Source organism: Ambystoma mexicanum, chromosome 4q, assembly GCF_040938575.1.
Source record: "Ambystoma mexicanum isolate Mex_15411 chromosome 4q, UKY_AmexF1_1, whole genome shotgun sequence".
Classification (NCBI taxonomy): domain Eukaryota; kingdom Metazoa; phylum Chordata; class Amphibia; order Caudata; family Ambystomatidae; genus Ambystoma; species Ambystoma mexicanum.
The window spans coordinates 721708669-721729313 of NC_090928.1; the positions used below are offsets into that span (position 1 = coordinate 721708669).

The 20645-nt window shown below is 46.0% G+C and overlaps 1 protein-coding gene across 1 annotated transcript in view; it reads left to right on the forward strand.

Moving 5' to 3' along the window:
• LOC138467957 (short-chain dehydrogenase/reductase family 9C member 7-like) overlaps positions 1 to 20219 on the forward strand; it is a 336331-nt gene extending 316112 nt beyond the window's left edge. The window contains exon 4 of the mRNA XM_069608303.1: positions 14003 to 20219. Coding sequence (XP_069464404.1) covers positions 14003 to 14335 — 333 coding nt within the window. The 3' untranslated portion in view covers positions 14336 to 20219. The remainder of the gene's footprint in view (positions 1 to 14002) is intronic.
• Positions 20220 to 20645: the final 426 nt, after the last annotated feature.

Sequence of the window (20645 nt, forward strand, 5' to 3'; positions counted from 1 at the left end):
TTATGTCTGCATGTGCAGCCAGAGTGTCCGCCAGCATATTTAGCTCTGCGTCAGAGAAACGCTGTTTTCGCTGCCGGGGGGGGGGTCGTCTTCCGGGTGGCCTTGGACATCCTCAGGGTTTTTCAACACAGCACAACACGAATAGACTGGTGGTTAGGGAGGATGGCAATGTATAGTGTTTTTAAAGATGGCCGCCAGCCCATTTCCTGTTCCTGCGCGATGACGTTATTTCCGGGTCCGGTTTTACGAACCCGGTATTAGCATGGTGGTATTACCGGGTCGGTATTTAGGGCTTCCTCCTAGGCTGTGCCGGTATCGTCAGGTCCCGTGATGCCGCTATCGGGGGGCGGGGGGGCCTTTAGCGGCATGCCGGTATGGCCATTACTGGCATGGGGGTTCGCGTGTGCTCGCGCACTATTAATCACCCGCTATTAGCGGGTTCATATGAGCACGGACTCGCTCTTACCGGCATACCGGTAATGACCCCGTTTTTACTGGGCTACTCGTAATGAGGCCCTATGTCTTAAGTTGTAGTGTGCCATATTTTAAATGGTTATACTTGGTGTTGATTGGCTGTAGGCCTTTGGTTCTGACAAAAGCACTCTGCCTGTTCTTTGGGATCTCTACGGTGTTAACAATGTGGTTGAGTATCTCCCACAGATAGAGGATGGTGGGTCCAGGAGTAGCAGGGGACGGATGCCCTGGGCACCCTTGTTTGACTGGGGCCAGTCACAAGGAGAAACCCAACTAAACCACTCCCAACAGGGAGAGCCTAGCACTCTTTCTAGTCAGACCACAAATCCTCAAGAGAAAAGATCAACACTTCGATTAGATTGTAATTGTATTAAGTTTCATGAAGATGATACTTTTAAAACTGATGCAGTTGTACATCCTCCTGTGGTAGAGCAGAACAGATATGGCTTTACCCAAAGGGGTGAAGAAGAGGTCAACAGAGACCGTACTGCTTAGTATGATGGTGGTGCAGAGGAGGGTGGTGTTCAAAGGAGTAAAGAAAGTACGTAATGAGAGAACAACGCTTAGGGGGGGTGCACATGATGCTGGTAATGAATAAGTAAGATGAGACAGAGTATACCGACCACGGTTCACTAAACAAGGAGAAGGACCTAGGAGGGAGAGGCAGGAAGATTGTTGACCTGTTAATCATAGTGTGTTAATGAAGAGAGGGAGTTTGAGAGAGACAAGTAGAAAAAAGCAGTTTCATAGAGGAGGAACACCTCAGGAGGGGAATTGGTAAGAAGGAAGTGGAGGTCTGGGAAGCAGACTGGTGGAGTGAGATTGAGGACAGTGAGAGGTCAGAGCAGCTGAAGTCAGGGTTGGTGTAAAGAGCTGCCGACAAGACCCTAGACTTGACCGCCACCCTCTTACTGCCCCCTCCCTGATTCTGGGTTCACGGCCCAAACCTTTTGTTTTCTATGACCTTGAACCTGGCATCTCTCTTTCTGAATAGTAGAGCCTATTGTTTTCACTGGAAACCACTGCCTGGAGGAGCAGACTGCTATGATCCCAGAGGAAACTAGTGGACCCAAATTCTGTAAGAACAGGTCGTGAAAGAAGATGACGAAAAGGGAGATGTCCCTGCAGACCCAGTGCAGACAAAAATCTGCTGAAGGCTCCAGCATAAGGCAGGTTCTAAGCACTGGGGAGCAGTCAGACACTTTATAGAGAGCTCTTTGACCAGGGGGAAGACTTTCTTTCATGTTGTCACATCTCTGGGAAGGGAACTCCAGAACTACCGGAGGTGGAAGTAAAGTCTGTTGGTTGTTTAGTTTCAACTCAGTAATTTAAAGCCAGCCACTAACTTTTTTGTTGTACTTAATTCCTACCCATGTTTTGGCCAGTCACTGTACAGGTTGTCAAAAGAAAGCACTTTAATCTTAGTTTTTCTGAGTGTGTTTGGTACTTTGATCTCCATCACAGTCATGTCAGTGCCTAGAGGTGAATAGAAGATTTGTAGAATACTAGAAGTATATTCAAGTACACTATTAGGGATTGTTATTGTGCGATTTTAATGCTCGCGTACTATCTCTTCAAGAGAATGAATACACATAAATGATCAAATAAAATGTTTGAGAGCATTCTTTGTTTTTCTAATTTGAGTATAAAAAGGGACTATATTGCAGGTGTAAATGCCTGTTTCAGTGAAAAATAACTGTATGGAAGTTTGGTTGACATCCAATGTTAATCATTTAATCGAGGTTCCTAGATCTTTGGGTGGTAGGAAAAGGACAATGTTGCTGACTTATCTTAAACCTCTCATGTGCTAAAGGGTAGAGGTTTCTCTTGCCAGAAAGCACAGACGTTGAACTCGCTTGTGTTGGGTATAGCTCTATTCCCTGCTCCAAAACGTGTTGCAGCTCTGGGTTGAAGGTTAGGTTCTGTAAAGTGGGATATGATAAATATCATGGCAGCTGGTGCCCAAGGAGGGGCCCATATAGCTAGTGCATAGGATCTAGAACCTCCCATCTGTTAGGTTTTTTGAAACATCTTTCTAGTTGGTCACCAAGAGGGGCTAACATGTTTAAAATAGAAAGATATATACAGCTGTTGAGAGGCAAATGAAAATGTCCTCCATAGCTACTGCCCCTCTCCCGACCCAATATCAAAATGGTGAAAAATGTTACTCACTAAGGCAGCCATATCGTCCATATCCCAGACAGGTACAGCAGAATATGAACACGATCTAAATGAATGATGGCGAGAATAAACAAACTCACAATGAAGTAACACATGTGCATGCATTAGTCACAAAGGTGTATACAACACGAAGAAGGGATACACTAGGTCAAATTTTCATTTATACACAAAGAATATTAACATTGCATCCATAAGGCATGAAAAATACTAAAATAAGCAATACATAAGCTGACTGCAACATGGACGACGTATATGGCTCACTAACGTAGAAACGTAACAGTAATGGGTAGCCATCTTTTCTGGAATGGAAGCCACAGTACGCTTCTAATTAAATGAAAGGCCTCAAGGGTTCACGGGGACTGAAAATGCTGAACTTACTGAAATACAGATTCACACAGAGCTCAGACAGTAACTATGTAGACCAAGCCAAGGTTATTAAGAAATTAGGGATGGTCCGAACGCTGCACAAAAAGCACAAGATAATAATTCCCAGAACATAAGAATACTCCATGTCTAATTAAAGTTTTGGAGAAGAACAACCGGCCATTGTAAGACAGGTGCAGGATAATTATTAGCCCAAAGATTCCATAGGGAATGGATCAAGAGAGTACCCAGTGGTAGAGAAAATAATACTTACAGGGCCTCATCACGACTTTGGCGGTAACCCTTAAATCCGGCGGTAGCACTATTACTGCCGGATTTAAGGGTCCGTCGGATCACAAGTCCAAATACCGCCGGCGCCATTACAGCCGGCGCAAGTACAGCCGGCTGTACAAGCGTCAGCTGTAAAAGCGCCAGTAACCATTCGCGCTAAAACATCAGCAATCACGAGTCTGACGTAGGCACAATTAGCGCCAGAAAAGCGGCAGATAATCCGCCGAAAATACCTCCAGCAAAAAGCTGGAGGTAACAGAACACAGGCCACAGCAATAAGGGCCCAGCTGAAACCAATGCAAATCAGAGGCCTACAAAGGACCCCCCCCCCCATGCACAACACACCCTCCCCAACACCATTACACCAGCAGGAGCAGGGAGGAGACAGCAATAAGGGCCCAGCTGAAACCAATGCAAATCAGAGGCCTACAAAGGACCCACCCATGCACAACACATCCTCCCCAACACCATTACACCAGCAGGAGCAGGGAGGAGTCAGCAATAAGGACCCAGCTGACACCAATGCAAATCAGAGGCCTACAAAGGACCCACCCATGCACAACACACCTTCCCCAACACCATGCTGCCATTTGGAGCTGGGAGCCTTGATGTTGACTTCTACCTGCTGCACCTGGAGCTACAGAGGCCAGCCAACCAGGCCAGTGCCCTGGGAGTGCAGGGAGCAGTGGGGATGAGGAGAAGGAGGAGGAGAGCAGCACCAGCAAAGCGGCCAACCATCCCCAGGGTCAGGCCAACACCCTGGGCCCTGACTGATGGCCAGTTGGTGATGGAATATCGGCTCGACAGGGCAACCATCACCCAGTTGCTGGACATAATCCAGGGCGACATCGGCAGCCGCATAGCCACCAGCACAGCAGTACCTCCCCTAGTGAAGCTCGTGTCTGTGCTACAATTCCTTGGGACAGGCAGATAACAACATACCGTTGCCATGATGCATGGAATGGCCCAGTCCACATTCAGTGCCATGCTGGGACAGGTGCTCGATGCACTGTTGGATCATGTGAACGAGCACATTGCATTGCCAGTCACACAGGCACAGGTGCACCAGCTGAAGGGTCAATTCTATGCCATTGCCCAAGTCCCGAATGTAATAGCAGCCCTGGACTGCACACATGTGGCACTCATATCACCCCAGGCACATGAGGCAGCCTACAGAAACCGGAAACAGTACCATTCCCTCAATGTGCAGATGACATGTGGTCCTGACCTCACCTTCAGCCACTGCTGTGCCCGCTACCCAGGATCCACCCACGACTCCATGGTTCTGCGCAACAGTACCCTGCTGGCGTACATGGAAAGGCACAGAGGCCAAAACACATGGCTGCTGGGTGAGTACAAATGTATACCATAATGCATGCCAATCCACAACTGATGGTGGCTGTCACGTAATCCATGATTCCCAATAGGCAGCACCATTACTGCAGCATTCACATTCAAGCAGCTTGCACGGCAAAGCTTGGACATGTCCAACACAGCAGAACACACCCATGCAGGATGCAAAAGACATGTGGTGGCACAGTGACATATTGAAGGCCTACCACCATAAGGCCTCCTGTGTGAGTAGCTCCATGGCTCCCAACACTGACACAGTACAGAAATCCCACCCTGCCCACCCGCCTGTAGTGAAATTCCAACCCATAAATTGGCACATCCACAAATACACCACACATAAGTAGCCTATGTAATGGCAATGTACATCCCACGAACACTGTCCCCAGAATGGACAAGCAAATGCATGGAGAACAGTACAGAATAGTGACAACTAGCAAATGCAACTGCAGCCAAATGGAATTGCAATGACACATGAGGCAGCCACTTCTGTCATGCAGAGGTAGATGGAAGGGCCCCCTTACCCAGCGACAAGTGAATGAGTACTGTTACATCCAGAAACATAGGCGTACCAAGTTGAGAGTACCTCATTGATTCAATTGTGCCCGTAGAACAGCACACTCCACAATGTTGTAGACCTAATGACAACTATGGCAAAATGACACTGATGACAGAGCTCTGTTCACCCACTAGACTTTCCTTGCCCCCATACCGGCTTTCTCTCCCCTGCAGGTGATTCTGGATATCCCCAGTACACGTGGCTCATGACCCCATGTGCGTCATCCACACATGGCAGCGGAGCGTGCATACAACCTTGCCCATGCTCGTACACAGATCTGCGTGGAGAGGGCATTTGGACTGCTGAAGGCACGCTTCCGGTGCCTCAACCGCACGGGAAGGGCAATGATGTATGCACCAGAAAAAGTTGGCAAAATTGTACGGACATGTGCCATGCTGCACAACATCTGCTGTCGCAGAAATGTGCTACTGCCCCCTGATGTTCATGTGCAGCCACCTGAGGATGGGAGTGAGGGCGATGACGTGCCAGAAGGTGTTGCACATGCACAAAGGTTTGGGCTGAGGGAGGGGAGGTTGGCCAGACAGGGATTGATTGATGCATTTTTCTAACACGGGTGATGGGTAAATTGAACAGATGTCACTTCAACATTAAATTGGATTTGTCAACAATCACTACTGTCCATGCCTTGTGATTTTTTAAACGTGATTTATTTTCATTCCAACAAACCCCCACCCCCCAGCGAACCCCCAGCACACAATCCCCCTCCCCCCAGTGAACCCCAGCACACAATCCCCCTCCCCCAGTGAACACACAAACCCCCTACCCCCAGTGAACTACCCTCAAATGTGCAGATAGGCGCATGGGTCTTATCAGGACACCAACAACGATGCCATGCACCACTAGGATGGTCGTGGGCGCTTTCCTTTTCTGGGCCCCTTTGGTGTGCGTGCCCTCAGGTGGTGCATAGACAGGCGCCTAGGAGATGGCTCGAGGGAACCCTCCGTGGGTGTGGTTGATGTCGAAGGGACTGAAGCGGCGGCCAGCTGTCGCATGAGGTTGTTTCCCTCCCTTGTTTGCTCAGCAAGTTCTGAGACTGCCTCGCTCAACTCCCTCACTCGCTGTTCAAACCCTATCAGGGCAGCGGTACATTGTTCGACGACTCTGCGTGTGTGCGCATTGTTACGCGCTATGTATTTGCATCCATGCCGTATAGATGCACTGACAGCCTTGATGTGCCGGCTCTGCACCTTGGCCATTGATTCCAACCTGACCTGTTTGGCCTCAATAATGTCGAGTCGGCCCATCACTGCTGCCCCTGTGACGAAGGGCACCCCTGGTGTGTCATGTGCTGGCCTGCGACTTGTGCTCTGTCGGGGGGGGGGGCTGCATGGGACATGGCGCTGGCTTTGATTGGGCTGCCAGGCTCTGAGTGCCGGTCTTCTGGGCTGCCATATGATGGCGTGTCCTTGTCCGGCTGTGGTGTGCAGACATGACACACAGGCACATGTGGGCTTTGTGCATGCTGTGTGCTGTGTGCATGGCCTTGGCCTTCCCTGGGGTGTGACCATCCCTTCGGCGTCATTGCTTCCGGGAGAGTGCTGTCCTCCTGCATGATGGGCAGGTGGAGGTGTAGCTCCCACATCGGGCTCCGATCCACAGCTCAGTCCCTCAGCATCGGGGCTGTGACTGATGGCTTGGAGCGAGCTGGCGGTGACCTCCCTGCGGGCATGTGGCTGCTGCTGCTGTCTGGTAGGGCTGCGTTGGGGTGAAGTGGGGGTTGGCCTGGGTCGTCTCCCTTCCGTGCGGCCTCTTTGTGGGGGTGGTGGTGCTGGTGGAGGGGCTCTGCCGTGAGCGCTGTCTTTGTGGGATTGAAGACAGTATCAATCACGCATTCAACTTTCATTCTGTTCTGTCTTCATGTGGTGCTTGTTGTGAGTGGGTATGTAGGTACACTGCATTGGAATGTCGGAGTGACAAGATTGCATGCTTGGTTGGGGTGCACTGCGCTCAGGGTTTTTGGGGTGTATTCATGCACACTCAAACTCTACATAGCTGTCCTATAGCTATGGATGTCTATCCCCTGCCCCTGTCATTCATGCACTGCACGTGCAGGGTCGTCTAGGCAGCACTACGGTTCAATGGATGTAGGCCTCACTTATGGGTGTATGCAGTTCCTCACACACATTTCTTCGCATTCATTCGCTCAGGGTCTGCATGTGTGTTACTTTCAGCTGCATGCATTTGGGGGTGGGACTGACCTGCAGTTGGATGAATGCCAGTGCCTGCCTCCGCTCCACCAATGCCCTCAATGGTGGCAACATCTATCAGGGCATTTATTTTCTCCTCCCAAGGTGTGAGTTCGGGTGGGGGTGGTGGTGGGCCTCCTCCAGTGCCCCTGCTTGTACTCCGGTGCTGTGACAGGATGCCGCGGACTCACACGCGCAGGTCGTTCAGGCGCTTGCGGCAATCCTCCCCATCCCAGGGCACCCGCCCCACAGCGGTGACCCTTTGGCTGATGGTGCGCCAAATTTGTCCTCTGCGCTGGCCACTTGTTTTGCGCTGCTGCAGCTCCTCATGGTGTGTCTCGGCCTCCTCGACCAGTACAGCTAGCTCCTGGATGCTGAATTTGGGCTTTCTCACCCTGTCCAGGGCAGTCTTGCCCCTAGTGCGCTCCTGAGACATGTTTTGGGGTTGGATGGCGTGGATGACTTCCAGGGGCTGTGATATCCGACGGATTGTGATTTCCAAGATGGCAGCCGCTTTGTTTCCCGTTCCGGCGGTGACGTGTTTCCCGCGCGCTATGTGCGCGATATGGCGGTAGCGCACGGTGCGCCGGATTTAAAGGTTTGCGCTATTTGCGATAACGCCATGGACCGGGGCGTGTGCACGATGACTCGTGATTTGGTGGATTGTCCGCCAGGGGCCTTGGCATTAGTGCTATTTACGTCTGGTGGGAAAACCGCCACATTACCGCCGAAGTCGTGATGAGGCCCACAATAATATTAGCTAAAATCCCAATATATGCACGGTGAAATATTTCCAAACATGTTCTCATCACATGTGACCCATAATTGAAGAACACTGTCTATTCATTAGCAACTAACACAGATAGGACACCTGCCTTAATCCTCATGCATATTCCCAGACACGAGGTGCCATACAAGGCCAGCTACCAAGGAATCACCCTGGCTCATGGCCTAGGAATAAGGGATGGCATCTTTTTTAATTCAAAGGAAAGCAGTCCATGGAACTCTGCCCCCTCCCCCCACCCCACTCCAGTCTGGCTCATGCCTTGACCACCTATCAATTGTCCAGGGTTGGTCAGTAGAATGCCAACCAATCAAAATCTCTGATGCTAGTCTGCCATATGTATTAATCCAATCAAAAGGGTTGTGCAGAGATGATGCATATTATCTTTTTTCAATTTAGGGGTGGTCTCAGGAGGAGCCATCAGATTATGATAATCCAATTCAGATGCTTAACCCGTATTCAATGTATATGTATTGAATCCCCTTAACCAATCCTTAGTGGGGTGAACTGCTTGGGGTGAGTGGCGGTGGTGTCCCTCTGAAGATTTGGAGGGAACATCACGGATGGGCTGCTTGGAGCGAGTGGCATTTGTGGTATTGGGTGATGCGAGAGGTGTGGTCTCACAGAGAGACGCATAAGAGAAGTATTAATGGTGAAGGGTGTGAAAAGTGGTAAAAAGGGTGAGAAATAATTGATATAAAACTTGCTAAGTAAGTAACAAGTAAAACTGTGACGTATTATCATGGGGACAAAATAATCAAGTACCACACCCAATGATTGCAGGACACTGTGGGAAAAATATTTGGCCCTATCTGCAAGAAGGCACTCACTCCAAGTCAGTACTGCAACACATGTGCACAGATTTACATGCTGCTTATAAAGGGAAACAGTTGCAGAATAGACTAGCCATTCTGGAACTGTGGAAAATGTATAGGGAAGAGGCAGACAGCGGATGCCTAATCAGCATGACAAAGCGGTCACAGCCCACACAGCTCCTCCCTCTACTGAGTAGCGATCCACCCTTGGAAGAGCCGGGATTATATCAGCCGCAGGGTACAGTAATTCCATACATGCACCACCCGCATGCAGTAGTGAAGACATTAGTGGTGAAAAAATAAGTAAACAAAGACGAGTGACCACACATGTGGAATAGGACGAAGGCCACGATTATCAGGTAAAAGTGACAGAAGCTGAGGAGGAGGTCCAGAGAGTGAGAGACAAGCAGGGTGACAGATGAGACGGTGATCGTGCTGAATGAATGGGTAGGAGGACAGATAATGCTCAAGTTAGATGGAAAGGTCAGGCATGATTTTAAAGAAAGAGAATGGGAAGTCAGGGAAAGGCTAGAGAAAGAAGAGGGAGAGAAAGAAAGGAGGAGTGAAGAAGAACGAGAAAGTCAGAAGAAGCGAAAGCCAGACAGAGAAAGGGAGAAGAGATGAGAAGACATGAAGGGAAAGAAAGAGATGCAGAAAGAGAAAGACAATATGAGGAAGAGAGGTACATAGAAAACAACAAGAGATCGAAAGAAGTAGGGAAAGGTGGATAAATGAGTGTGATTAGGGGGCGCACACTCCCAGACAAAGAAAGAAACAAGAGACAAGAGCAGAAAGAGAGAGGGAAAAATGTAGAAAGACGCAAGCAAGTAGATGATATTTTTAAGAAACATACTCTTCCAGATGAAGGAGAAGAAGGGGCTTTATGAAGGAGGGTTTGTCACCTGTACAGGAGCAGAAGAGATGGTACCAGCAGCATGATGGGGGAGTAAAAAAGGGTCTCCACAAGGATGAGGGAGTAAATGTTTTCAACATGGTGGACCCCACTGCAATGACGGTGCACGCTGCATGGCTCCAGAGACGGGCCTGACTCTGGCTCTCCAGACTTGGGGCCATCCTTTCGGCCCGGAGGATCAGCAAGAGAGATCCCAACGAGGTGGTGGGAAGCATTGCACAGCGGCCCCTCTGTGCGCAGATAGTCCCATGGGGCAGGCCTGATGAGGGGAAAGTAACATGGAGAAGAGTGAAACATCCACAGCGGAAGGGCCCCGAATACCCCCCCACCCCCTCTCCTTGTCAAGGTCACTGCATACCTCTGGGGAGAACAGGCGAGCCCAATCAGAAGAACACAAGTTCTGTTGTCCCTAATCCTGTTGCATTTGAACTAGGCTAATATTATTTCTTGGGTTTGCCAAATATCTGCTGAAATGACTGCAGGGGATTGCTGTACCTAATCCTGTTGCATTTGAACTAGAATTATATTGTTTCTTGGGATTCCCAAATACCTGCTGAAACGACTGCAAGGGACTGAAAATCACTAGCTCACATGCTACTTAAAATTGGCAAGCTTGAACATGCCAGCTAGCTGCTGATGACAGCGAGAACTCAGTTTAAGACCCTCTGTGGTGCACAGGACATACAGAGCAAGCACATTCCCTAGCCATGAGCCCCACTGCACTTTTCATCCTGCTCATTCCAGCCTCCTGATATTACCCACATTTAAGAACATTTGGAATGGGAGATGCGTTGCTTGCCTAAGGTGCAACTATTGAATCTAAGAATTAGGATGGCTACATCTCTGGATCATTTTTACATTCAGAAAGGAGCCTAAAATATTGTATGGTGTGCAACCTTATATTACAGATTTGAAGGGCAAACAAAAGAGAACTAAGAAAGAAATCTGACAGAGCGGGTCGCGGTGGAGTGCTTGCACCAGGAGCTGTCCTAGTACAGCATTGGGATCGCAAGGAGGAGCCCCCCATTTCGCTGTCCCCACGGCGCCCCCAAGGAGTTTGCTGCATCAGGGTGCCGCCCTGTGGGCCCATCGACCCGTGTGCTGGGGTGGTCCAATACAAAGACTGTAGGACTTGGACCGTAGGATTGGCTCTCATCAGGTGGAACTCACAATGTAAGCTAATCCCGCTCCCCTTCCCAGATCACCCATGTTCGCACACCATGGAAAGCACCTCTTCCCTCACCAGCCTTCCTCCACCACTCACCACCAAAAACCATTGTGTTGAAGCCCGCACCAGGAGACCCTTCACACCCCTACCCGCTCCCCCATCCACAGCCCCACCCCCATCCATACAAGAAACAAGCCCCTCCTTATGCGTACATGGTCAACCCTCTACCCAGTTCGCACAGTTAAAATTCTCACCGCCCCTACCGATACCACTCATCTCGAATGTGTCTTAATCAATGCTAGGTCAGTCCCAGCTCATGCCCCTGAGATCCGACCGCCTGACCAACAACCGTAACTTGCTTGCCATATCCGAAACATGGCTCCATCCCGCTGCTGGTCCTGCATTATCCATTGCCATACCGCAAGGCTATGCCATTCTACGGAACAGAATCCTCAACAGAGGTGGCAGAGTCACACATCTTCAAAAACACCCTTGCCATCAGAACCATCAACTCGAGCCCTATCCCTAACTGCGAATCACTGACCACCAAGCTCCCCATTTCACCAACATGCACCATCAATCTCCACCTTATCTACCGACCCTCTGGCCCCATCTCCTCCTTCGAGGAAGATATCTCAGAAATTCTCAACCCCTCATTAAAGCCGAGCACCAAACTCCTCATGTAAGGTGGCCAAAGCCTCAATGACCCCTGTGACACACACACCAAAAGCGTAGCCATGTCTCTCAATCATGCTGCACCTTGTGGGGCTCACACAGGTGTGTGTGGTCGTTGACAAGGATAGGTGGGCATGGGGGGAGCAGTGTCGGGTGAGGATGCTTGATCGTCATTTTTTAATTATACTGGATAACCAAACTTTTTTCTAATCCTGGTTGAGTGTTGGATTGTGCGTAAGAGTATTTTGATTTTACCATGTTATGACATGGCAGCTTGTGATTTTGGTAGGCGGGACATGCCCGTGAATGAGTGAAGACATATTTAGGGGACGCTATTGCCAGGACAACATGGGGCCAGATTCTCAAAAATTAGCGCAAATGTAAAAAGAGCTCTAAAAAAATGACCTGCAAATTTTTGCAGGGGCTCGACAGTGGTGCAAACATGCAAGCAACCACGGTTTGCTGAAAGCACATTTCACATAGACGGCCCGGAAAAGCCCCCAGAATATGAAGCATTTCCATCCCTGTTTGAGGGATGGAAACGCAAGTGTAACAGTTGCGGCTTAAACTGACAAAATCATGACAGGGTCAGAAATGTTCCCAACAGGCATAGGGGAGTGACCCTACTTTCTGTGCATTTAAAAGAGAATCCCATTTGTGAATTCGGGATGCGCTTTTAAGTGCGCAAAAAATCCCCCTGATATGAAAAGGGGCATCTGAATAAGCGCATCTAAGACGGGCTCATTCAGTTGCCCTTTAAGAATAGGCCTGCTCCTTTTTTGCGCAAGTGATGAGATGCAATCACTTGCGCCCAAAAAAATGTTGAGAATGTAGCCCATGGAGTTGATAATGGTAATCGTAGAGCAATAAACTGGCAAATTCTCAACTAGCAATCTGAATATAAAAGATGGTCGTATTATATGTTTGAATGTTCTCTTTACAGTGCCTTAACAAAAGTGCACTTGTGGACATTTCTCTGATGCACAAGCAAACATATTGTAGCCATGAAAGTGGACTGTCGTAGTAGCACTTTGTTTCTGCAGCACGAGGAATGTTCCCTGTGTAACTTTCCCTCTATTGATTCGAATGGGATGTCGGCACCCATATAATTTGACATATACATGCGTCACATAGACTTGCGTTTACTATGATTTTTATTTTGACTTCGTTGAACTTTACCAGTGGCCATGTGCCTTTGCATGTTCTGAAATTACCCAATCACAGTTCCTTGGCTTCTGTGATGGTGCTTTCTTATGTGCATGTATACCACCTCCCCTCTTATGAGGCTGAACAGCAAGGATTTTCTTTGTGTAGTAGTTTAGCTCACTGATTTGTGCATAGTTTTCTGCATCAGCAAGACTTGCTGAATTCACGATTCCCTTATGTGCTGATTTTGAATTTGCTCCATTGCACCCAAAGGCTCTATGTATCAATGGACTGTCTTTATAACGTTTATATTAATAATGTAACACCAGAATCATTTGTATTGCTTCTGCTCTCTTTGCAAAGTAGGTTGTTTGCATTATGCTATGGGGAAATTAGTACACGCATAGCATGTGAATATATTTATTAGGAGAAGAGCCAGCCGGGTGTAAGAAAATATGGGATTACACACCTCAGTGGTCAGTTCCACAAAGATAAAGTTGGGTTGTTGGCCTTTGTGTCAGCCAAATGCTTTGACAAAGAGAAACCATAACTTTTTTTGGTTATAAATGCTTGATCTGCTGTGTTTTTTGGTAGGTTTATGTAGGCAGAGCCTGTAAAAACTAGAATCTAGTTGAACATCGTTTTTATTACTTGGGGAAGGGTTAACAGGAACGTAGAGGGGCACATTGACAGTGTGGAAGAAATTATTGGGCAAAGCAAACCTAAGGAATTGGTAACGAGTGAGATGTTTATTCTAAGATGCAGTTGATGTAGTAACCTCCACGGTAGAGTGATCATTCATTGACTGAACGATATCCCAGGCTGAGTGATGACATCGAAATCAGAATTTACTATTGCTTCCTGGAGTGTGCGTGATGCAGTATACATCCAGTATGTAGATAGTTAAGATGTAAAGGATTGTACAATCTGTCACTCAAGAAATGTGAGCTTTTGCACTGTATAATCCACATCTGTTGCATACACGCTCAAGAACATGCATTGATTGGTCTGTTTGAGGAAGCGAATGCAGTGGATGTGATATTAACATGCTCGATGTGTGTGTGCATCTGTTTCAGGTCAGCATTATCGAGCCAGGAAACTATTCACAGGCAACTAACATTCAGATGCAAAAGCCTCCAGAGGTCATCTGGAACGAGCTCAGCGAGGAGGTGAAGGCGATCTACAGCAAAGAATATGTGCAAGAGGTGACCGAGTTGGTGAACGACAACCTTCGTAAAGGAAGCAGCAAGGGATATGAAGTGATCGATGCCATTGTGGAAGCTCTAACTTCTGCCTCTCCCAGAGCTCGGTACATGGTTGCTAGCATGAAGGAGAAGATCATCGTGTTCCTGTTCTGTATTTGCCCGACATCTTGGCTAGATGCGCTGTTGTCATCAACATTTAAATGAACAATCAAATGGAAGGGCCTGTTTTTGTGCTTAACTTTTTTTCAGTGGTTTCATTTGACCGGATCCCCTCTCCCCTTTACAGGTAGTAACATCAGATATTAATATCTGCAGAACAATGGCAGAGTTCATTGGACGCCCTGAATATGTGGATTCTCAGATATAAGACATACAAAGAAAGCTAGACTTTATTCATCTGTTGCTGTTTGTGGAATAATGTGTTTCACATATCACTTAATGCTCCATCAGGTAACATGTGCCTAAAGATTTTTTGGATACAAATGCACATTTTCGACTAGCACAGTTTCAGTTCGCATATAAACTTCAAATGTCACATTTCCTTTCCACATTACTCAAACACATCGACAATATAAGAAAATGTTGCCCCATATATAAAAAAAAAAGGCTGGGTGCCTTTCAGGTTCACAGTTTCTAAGATCTTCCATCGATTCGTCAGAGTAATTGCATTACTCTATATTTTAACGCACGTCATTGGTACGTGAGCATTTTCCCGAGTTTAGTGCGTCCATGCACATGATAGATGGAGTGTGTCTTTAAGCCTGATTACTGCCTGAGAGACACAAAGATTTCCATTTGAAGCCCTCCCTCTGCTTCGAGATTGTCACTTGTTTGGATTCTGTTTCACTTTTTAAGGCAAAACTAAAGGCGCATCATTTGATTAATCATTCAAATAAAGCGTTGTATCGCTTTCTAGAAGGTGCATTAATAACTTGTTGACTTCTTACTTCAGGTGAGGGGCATTTTAGCCAACTTTGAAAAACCAGGAATGAGACACGGACACAGAGACCTATGGTTTTGGCCAAAGATTTTTATTAAAATAAAGTAGGTAGAGAAATGTCTCTGCCCCTGCACTAGAAGGTTTTGCCCACCTAAAACCAAAAGAAAAGGGTCCGTCGATATCAGAATGTCCAAAATATAACTGTCCTGTGCCCAAAGTACTATTCTGGCCTTCACACTCCAGTACAATAAACTCTTAAGGTGAAAAGGGTAATGTCTGTGGCCTTGACTGATTGATAAATCTTGAAAAGGAAACATTTACAACTCCAATGCAAACTTTCCAGAAGGATAGAGTTCCTTGTTCCAGAGGGTGATTCCCTACGCGTGGATTTCTCTTCCCTGTGTTGTATATTCAAAAGATATCAGTTCCTTAAGTTTCTCTTCCTTTACAACACAACTGAGACAAAACAACTTGGTGCTTTACCTTTGACCTGTTAGGATACCTGATGTACTCCCCTGCCAGGGTTTCACTCCTCTTTTCTCTGGTTTTATACAGCCTTTGGCTAGTCCTGATATATTCTTCTCAGGACCCCTTTTGTGGGGATGTTTCTCTTATGCACTATTCAATTTGTCCTTGTCTGGTGTGTTTCTCTACCAGAGCTTTCTCATACATACTGGTAACTGCCTTGTATACTTCTCCTGTTATGGCGTTCAACACACTTTCAACTGCCTGGTATACTCTCATGACAGGGCTTTCTTAAACACACTTATAACTGCCTGGTATGCTTCTTCTGCCATGGCTTTGTTAGAAACATTTGTAACTGCCTGGTGTGCTTTTTCTGCGTTTTTTTTAATACACACTTATACTTTCTGGTATGCTTCTTCCGCCAGGGCTTTCTTAAACACACTTGCAACTGCCTGGTATATATCTCTTGCCAGGGCTTTTCTTCACGTGGGTTATGCACCCACTTTTCAGCATAAAATATTCTTGGGTCTGCTTTATCCAATTCAGTGTCTCCCTGGTACACTATCCGGACAGAGCTATTTGTATGTGTGTATTGCATACATTCACACACTGGTAAGTCCAACTTCTCTTCCGTTTTTCCATTCAGCAAAATGCCCACTGGCTTTGTCTGTTTTCAATTCATAATTTGCTTTTTTAATGTTTAGTTGCATGCAGCATGACTGCCCATATGCCCCGGTGTCCCTGTTTCCCTTTCAGGGACTCCCTGGCACTTGTTGGCATATTTCCTTCTTTCCACGGCAAACCAGTGACGGGTGATCAGCGTCTCTCCTTGTCTTGCCACTTCGCACTTCGGTTTATCTACATGCTGCAGTCCGTGTAGGGCTCTTCCACTCTGTGTCAGGCTTCCCTCAGCTAAGCAGTGCCGCTCAACAGCTGAGAATGCGCAGGAACACTGGGTTGACTTCTGGCATTAGCGCAGCTTGTCTTCTTTTGCTGACGACCTTCCTTTTCTGCCTCTGAGCCAGATGGCTCCACGGCAGCTCCTGTAGTCCCACAGTCTCCCAGTCCTAACCGAGAGAAGCAGCCTTCTCCTTCCAGCAGCACGCCACAGTCAGATGTGGCCACTGTTTAAATTTCCCAGCTACAGGTATACACGTCGAACAGCTAGAGCGCAGCCTGTCTCTTGGGCTTTTCTGCTCTGCATTACTCGGCTCTTCTTTCTCGTCCCAGTATCCTTGTAGTTATGGAAATGGTAGTCCATTCCTGATGCTTTACGTACAAAGTCTGGGTAAGTGTTTTTGAGGAAATCTCTCCCATGTTCTTCTTAAATGGATGAGATGATGTGTAACCATATGCGATTAGGGCATTGGTCATGGATGAGGTAGTCTCAAGAGAGGAGGGGGAATACCATGCCTTGTCCGATGGTGCCCTGCTACTCCACCGGAGGTTGTCTCCCCTCATGCGATCCTCCCTCATACAGCCATCCCCAGGTCAGGATCAGGTAGCAGCTGCCATCCCCTGGCCACATGGGGCCAGGTCACCACCTGGAAATAAGTGACGACCCCATTGGATTCATCACACAGTCTGACAAATAAGCAGTGTGCCCGGCCCTTTTACTCCCTAAAAATAAGAAAATTGTCTAAACAAAACATTGGAAAACATTGGGGAGTCTGCCACCTGCTTACACGTACACGGCCTACAGATTTGTACGGATCTGTGGTTCCCACAGAGGAAATCCATAAATGAAGCTCTTCTTTAAGCTTAAAATGTATATTTTAATTTGCATGAATTGCTTGTTGCAAAGAAGTATGGATTACAAATGAATATCCAAACTTGGGTTCCATATTTGGGTTCAAATACATTTTTACTCCCCTAAACAATACGTAAAAAGTAATTTACGATCAACTTAAAAAAATAGGAAGCGAATATATATATATATATATATATATATATATATATATATATGCATGTGTTCGATAGTGACAGCAGCATTCTCTACTTCATGAATTTGAACGTGACATGTATCATCTGCCACATTTGAGAAACAGTGAACCCTTTGCAATGGATCGCTTAAAACATGTATCAACTCTCCATATGATGTACTCCTTCCCTGCTTATACATCGCTAGCTAGGGTCTCTGGTCGAGTACATGAACTCACATGGACGTGACTTGTTTCTAAAGGTCCTAATTGTTTTGCGGTGTTCGCAGATGAGTTGCAGCAGTCATCGGCAGTCACCGGCGGGTGAACGCAGGGCTATAAGCTGTTCCAGCGCCAGGGTGAGCCCTTTAAAATACCAGCTGTCGTTTCTTATTTGGGGTTTGAAAGTTTATGTACCCCTTAAGAAATATGTACAATTTAAAGAACAGGGAGCAAGTGAACCCGGCCGTCGGAAGGCCTCAGGTGGATATAACTTTGGTATTTAAAATAAGAGAGACAGATTTAGTCTCACTATGACCACTCTCTTGCCCCTTTCACCACATATTTTAATCTGTAATTCTCCTCTACCACCAGGGGAGGTGAAGAAAAATACTGCAACTAAAATTGAAGATCTTTTTCCAACTGTGCCTAAAAGTGGGGAAGAAATGTTTAAAACCGAGAAAAGTGATATAGGGGCTCTACCTCCTACTATTGAAAAACAGATAACGGGGCAACAGAGTAGCAATATAGTAGCAGATAGAAACACACTGATTAATAAAGGAATACAATTACCACCTTTTAATTTATTCGAAATAGGAAGAATCAGTGTGGAAAAATGCATTTGTTATTCCTATTTTCAAGAAGGGTAATAGGATTTCACCTGCAACTTATCGACCCATTACCCTAATTGACTAAGAGTTTTACTGCCATTATTTTGGAAAGACTTGAAGCTTGGGCACAGGAAAATGGGTTTTTAGCCAACAAGTTTTAGACTCCATGTGGGGACAGACTATAACGGTTTCTTAATAAAGTGTGTACAGAACCTGGCCTGGGGCAGGAAAGCAACACCCATTACGTAGTCTACTTGTATCTTACTTCCGCTTTTGATTTAGGAGATAGAAAGCTCCTGTGGTGAAAATTGCAGAAATGGGGTTTGCCCAGCATGTTACTCTATATAATAATCTACTTATACACTGAAACTACTATTCAGATTTGTTTAAATAATGAGGGAGTAATGTCTAAGAAGGTGGAGATTAGGTCAGATTTCCGGCAGGGGTATATCTTAGCACCCTGCCTTTTTAATTTGTGCATTGCCGATGTGGGTGAAGTCTCAGTGAAAGCCACTTTTATTGTGCTAAGAGTGGGGGAAATTAGGTTATCGTGTCTTGCATATGCCAACAATTGTATTCTTTTAGATAGAACTCCAGTCACATTATAACGACTGGTAAGCCCCTTTGTACAGTATATCTGTGATAATATATTAAAGATCAATCTGTCAAAAACGAAAGTTATGACATTTTGTTGAAAATAAAAAAATGTGCGCAGTTCATTAGTAAAGTGCGTTTAGATATCACTAACAGTATGGTGCACTTGGGTTTACCTATTTTGGCTAACCCTAGTAAAGCACTTTATCATGAGTCTTTAAAAAAGAAAGCTTTCTTGTTGTCAGCCCACATGAGGAGTATAAGTAAAACATTTGTAATATTTTCTTTAGCTCCAGTCATAAAATGTTATCATGGAAAAGTAGTTCCAAAACTAATTTATGGACTGGAGGTTCTCCCCACTTGGGTTGCAAATGAGCTAGATTATTATGAATCATTAATTTGGAAGAAGGTTTTGTATTTGTTGCCGAAATGCATTCCGATGCTAACTATTTGCCACAAATTGGGGTTACAGTCAATGCAGTTGAGTAATATGGAAGCAATTGGCTTTGCTGCAGAAATTCTTATGCTCTACATTTGGTTCTATGTACTCGCCTATAGGAAAGGAAGTAACCTCTGCGGTAGGCTCTCCCATTAGTGATTTTGTAGCACATTGTTCAGAACAACGTAGTGCCCTGTATCTATCACAGGAAATCCTGGTCGCAGAACCACTAAAAGTTAAATTAGCAGTGGTGTTTAGGGACTGAAATAATACACGTGAAATGGTTGGCAAATCTATTTTGTATTCCCAGTTGAGTAGGATACATAAAAGAGTTGGGGTTGCTGAACGGTATGTTCTAACAATTTCTTGATGTGGCTTGTTGAAATTACTACGTGCGATTTCCTTTTAATGTTCTGTAAACTAATGAAATCCTATGCATTCGCAGTAATCTCCCTGAAGAACTGTTTTATTGCAGATTATGTAAAGATTTGACAGTAAAAGAAGATTTGAAGCATTTGCTGTTAGAATGCCCTGAATTAATGTTACAACGTATAGCTAGCTATCTTTCGCAGGTTTGTGAATAATTTGGCTTGGATTGATGTGGAAACCTTCTGTTTAAGCATGTTGGGGCGAAATCAATCTTGCTGATATTTGCAATTGTTCGATTTTTTAAATTGTCAATTGTGCTAAACATTAATATTGCGATTTTAATTGTTTTGAAATCTGTCATGGATTCTTTTAAGGAACTAAGAAGGTATTTTATGATGAAGTTATTGGGATTTTATGTTATATGAAATGTTTCGATTGGGGTGTACATGGATATGTTTTGTATCTAAATACATTGTAAAGGTTTGCTTTAAACCATAAACAATAAACAAACAAATACATATTTTGAACTCGAGCGCTGCTTTGATGTCTAGTCAGTTTCAAGGTTCTTTCCCATCCAATTCAAGGATATCCCTTTAAGCAGTTGCAGACTATATAAAACGATACACTGCCAACTATTATAACTTTAAAACCACCTGCTCAGAGATGTATCAGGCACATGTTTTGTAATAGCACAGTTCCTTTTTATTGCAGTAGAAATCCATCATAAGAGTGACTATCAGTTTAACAAGCATAGACAAAGCCAATAGGTTTAGCTTTTGTATTGTGAAAGACATTTCTTTGTACCCACCCCTCACCGAACCCACCCATCCCCACGCACACTCGCACCTGCACAGAGAGGAAAAGTCGAGGGGTAGAAGGTGTAGGAGAGAGGGGCAATGGCAGTGCAGTACTCAGAAGACTGAAAGGATAGTTGAGTTTTGGGCACTTGAGTGCAGGA